The 4,672-nt window shown below is 40.0% G+C and overlaps 1 protein-coding gene across 1 annotated transcript in view; it reads right to left on the bottom strand.

Annotated features, from left to right (window-relative positions):
- The window catches only part of LOC140334690 (transmembrane protease serine 9-like), a 29,589-nt gene that overhangs the window by 22,998 nt on the left and 1,919 nt on the right, over positions 1-4,672 (bottom strand). Inside the window, exon 2 of the mRNA XM_072416931.1 lies at positions 4,482-4,511. Coding sequence (XP_072273032.1) covers positions 4,482-4,511 — 30 coding nt within the window. The remainder of the gene's footprint in view (positions 1-4,481; positions 4,512-4,672) is intronic.

A 4,672-nucleotide genomic window follows, 5' to 3' on the forward strand; every position in this document is an offset into this window, starting at 1 on the left:
TTGCCACATAATGATTATACAACCGATCTGCAGATAATAAGGAGTCACGTCTCAGCTGTTCTGTATACGTACAACTACCACTGAAGGCATTCCCTAAAAGAGTAATTCCAAAAAATATTTCGTAGAACCTCCATCGTGATCTGGAAAGGTCATTGGAAATTTGTTTTCTCTTTTTGAGTTATTAGGGTAAGAGAAATCTTCCCAATGGGACCAAGTTTGAAGTTGAAGTTTATTGAACTTCTTTAACATAGATGAACCCTGGAAATATGTTTCAGATCTTCATGGCCCCCCTTCTAAAATGAATATATCCACAGATCACAGTATATTAGCGTGGTGGTCAGTAGGAAGAATTCCTCTTACATTGCTGGTCAGTGGGAAGAATGTCACCCATACAGATAGCCAAAAAGATAATTGGTGTCACTTACACTGACCTGAGAGGTGCAAACTGCTCATTGCTCCAGGAACCCCGAGGAACCTCTGGAGGAGCCCTGGTTAGGAAACCTTGCCCTAACCCATTTCCTAATAAACTCATCAAATAGTGATTTGTGTTTATTGCAAATTTTTGGTTTTGGTGACTTTGGGGAAGAAGTGAGTAAAATCTACAAGATCACACAATCCCAATGGTTGGTCTTACCAGGTCCATCTAAAATAAAGCAAACGTCCCAATTATAGCTTTTTGCAAGTTTTATCATAAAATTTGGGATCATTGTCATGTTATTGTTCTGTTTTTATACCAGCAGCAAGAAGTCCTAAACTTGATTCTATCTCTGATCAATATTCATTTTATATTAAATAAAAAATATTGGATCTGTTCCACCCCCATGAAACAAACATTTCCTTACAGTAGATGAAACCCCTCAATCAATTATTAGCTTCTGAAAGCAATCAGACATTCACCATGATGGTGACACCGGTGAATCATTCCTTTGCAGTGTGTTGAAATCTCCACTTGCAGTTTATAATGGGAGCTTGTAGAAGGGTGACAACACAGACATTAAAGCACAGAGTGTTGTCAGGCTACAAGTGCCCTCATGGCAGATACACCGGCGATTATCTAAAGGCTGAGCTTGAGGAATTTTTGTATCTTTTTTTTCCCTTTCACCTAATTATGTAACAGAATTTGTGAAAAATCCAGAATAAAAATCACAGTTTCAGCAGAGTGAGCAAAGTCTTTGGATGGAGAACGCCACTTATGAGCATTGCAAAATTTGTGTTAGGACTGCAGTGTGCAAAGGGTTAATTGTATGCATTGCTCACTCCATGCCCACATCCCAAAAATATGCAGCGAGGATTGATTGGCTTCCTTCTAAAAAACTGGCCTTAGAGACATAACATTGTGGGTACAGTTAGTGACACAACTATGGACTTTGTACAGCACTGCATAATATGATGGTGCTATATAAACACTGTGTAATAATAATTATATAAATGATAGTAAGGGATCAGATGTAAAATTCACACGGGGCTGTTTGTGAAACGTGTTGCCTTTAAGGTTAGCACACGTTTGGAAAATCCACAGATAAATTGTGTGCAACTATTCTTAACTAATGCTCCCCCCAAAAAAACCACTTAGGGCAAGGTATCACTTAGAGCACGTGACTTACACACACACACCTATATCAGTCACTTGTGTGTAACCAAAAGAAGTAAGAAAGCAGCTCAGACAACACCAAGCTGGATGCACACAGCCCATATGATCAGCCATTAGCCAGTATATACACATACACACACACATGCGTGTAAGGATTGCATTTCTGTATTTTACATATTGGATTACTCGCACACACCGCAGCTTCAATCCCATATCTCTGCAATGATCTCATTAAATGATGCTGCAGGGCATGAATGTTCTTTTTTCTTTGGCACGGCTACAGCTCTGGGTAATTCCCCTGCAATATCTGCCGTGCATTGCACTCTTATTATAGCAGGGTGGGTCTGCATGGTTATAACGATATGCTGCATGTTCACCCAGATTCCCGTACTGGGTGTGAAAAATATAGCACTGAAAGATTCATCCACCAACCAATGGGTAGGTTTTATCCTTTCACCCACAGTACAAAGATATCTGCAGCAGGGCCATGTCTATGTATAAAGTTTACACAAAGCTGAAATGTTTTGTATGTTTTAGTTAGAGAAGGTTAAAGCCTCGGTCAAGCTGTATTAATGGCTTTAGATTTCCCTTCCTGGAGAATTAGGGAGAAATCTCCAAACAGCGTTCAATTTTAAAGAAGCGAAACAGGTGGGGACACCGCAATAAAATGCTTCCATGCTCCATCCAAACACAAATTAGATCTATTGCTTATAATTGGTGTATTGCTGAATCCCCTTTCACATTGCCAACTGTATTATAGAATGTGTGATTATTACGTGTGGTGGGGCACAGAGATGGATCACGTGATTGTGGTAATGGTGGTCCCCCCTACTCAGCAATCCCAAGAAGAGGTTTTAGATGTGGACAACAACATGAAATGAGGTTTGCCATGCAGATTTATATCCCTTAAGGTGGAATATCATGGTGCAAGGGGTCATCACCATCATCCAACAAGATCCCAGAGAATTCCGAGCACTCCAAATTTTAAAAAGATTCAGCGTTGTGTAATGGTGCTCCTTTTCAATCATGTTTTGGGTGCTCCATATTCCCCAGATCTTACGGGAATAAGGATGACCCCCCACATTGGTGCCACAGGCAATGCCGGGAATACAGAGCAGATCATCTCCCGTTTCTCCTACGAGCAGTTTTAAAATCTTTTTCTGACGGTGATGCATTGGTGGAGGGGAGTGATAGATACAACGGGTCTGGCCTGGCTTCTCAGGTCTCTTTTAGTGAATTTTTTGTATTTTCCAACACAGAAGGAAGCCTTTTGACAATGAGTCACAATTTGGAATCCACGTCAGGGCTCCACATGTTTTATAAAAACGCAGTTCTGCTCAGAAAAGTATCTACAGCCCGCGAAGAATGTTCAGCCAGAAATAATCACGTCAGCCCCATGACAACATGATTGTAGTCACCGGATGTTTGCTGCCATTGTGTCAGGTGATGAAAGATTCAGGAAATTGTGTGTATATATTGTGTCACTATCTGTGAAACCGGTCCTGTGAGTGGCCCGACTCAAACAGAACGTGCTGATTACATAACATTGTGTGAATGTGGGGTGAGATCACATTACTACCTTGTACCACCCCAACCAAGCCAGGAACCGTCATCTGACAGGCCCGGCATTAACCAGTCTGTGCCATTAATTATGGTATGGGGGCGAGGACTGATTGGAATCAACCAACCAACATGGGGCCCATTCATGCTTTGCATTAATTCACAATTTGTTTGCAGTTGTAAGGCCGGGCATTCATCATGGATGGACTAATTGCACATACAATACACCAAACCTGTGTGGTGCCGCTCTAGGTGCCATAATAACCCCTAAACTTTACTACACACAAATGTAATGTCAGTACAACAGCAATACGGACATGTTGGATTGTACAAGGGTCGGCCATAAACACACATGGAGCCAATTTGCCTTTAGGGCCATATTGTTGCTCCAATCCAGTTCTGCTAACTGCCAGACTCAATTCATTTTTTAGTTATCCCAATAGGGAAAAGAAAGAACACAACAAAGATTGGATGTAAAAAATATTATATACCAGCAAGTATGCAGCCAGTGAAATCTGCCAACCTGCAATTTTGTTCCAGATCCATCCACCACTAGCTTGTGAATGAAACATTAGGATGACAACCTTGAAACCTGCACATGCAATGAACATTGGCTGAATATTTTTATTATTACATAGTATTTATATAATAATAATAATATATCACCAACATATTACGCACTGATGTACAAAGTCAATAGTCATGTCACTAGCTGTCCCTAGGAGCTCACAATCTAATGTCCCTACCATAGTCATATGTCATTAATACAGTCTAGGGTCAAACCCAATTAACCTAACTGCAATAACCCACAAAAACAGGGAGAACCTACAAACTCCATGCAGATAGAGCCCAGGCCAAGATTCCAATTTGGATACCAGTGCTGCAAAGGTCAGAGTGCTAACCACTGAGCCACCGTCCTGATCAATACATTTTATTTCCTCTCAGTCCTTCTTTCAGATCCAACACATAGATCTGCAATCTGCATTTTGTATGTAGCAGACAATAATGTCGGGAGTACAGTTGTTCTGTCCCCAGCTGTGTGAATTATTAATTACTAAATGTGTCAGATCAGTCCATAGAGTCACAGCAGGACAGGGTGAGGTGACAACTAAGCAGAAATTCTCATTTATGACTGCTAAAATGCAAATTGATAAATAATCAATTAAGGAAAATCAAATATTTTAGCCCTTTTGTACTCATTGATATCAGACAACTTAGTTCTGCTGTGCCATCAACCAACTGCTTCTAATCCATGTCAGATCAGATTCTTCCCCCCAAAATGAATCAGATCAAACTATAGAAAACATTGAGTGTATATCAATCACCTTACCTGTATCAGCTGAAATGATTCCAAATATTCCTGAGAATAAAAACCAAATACAAATCAGATTATTTCTAAATATTCTCCAAATTGTTTCTCCACAACACAACAATCAGAATACAAAAACAAAAAAACACATAACAAAGCACAATGTACAGAAACAAAATGACGTGTAAACAAAGTTATGTATAAACATTTCA

This window comes from Pyxicephalus adspersus, chromosome 7 (genome assembly GCF_032062135.1).
Source record: "Pyxicephalus adspersus chromosome 7, UCB_Pads_2.0, whole genome shotgun sequence".
Classification (NCBI taxonomy): Eukaryota; Metazoa; Chordata; class Amphibia; order Anura; family Pyxicephalidae; genus Pyxicephalus; species Pyxicephalus adspersus.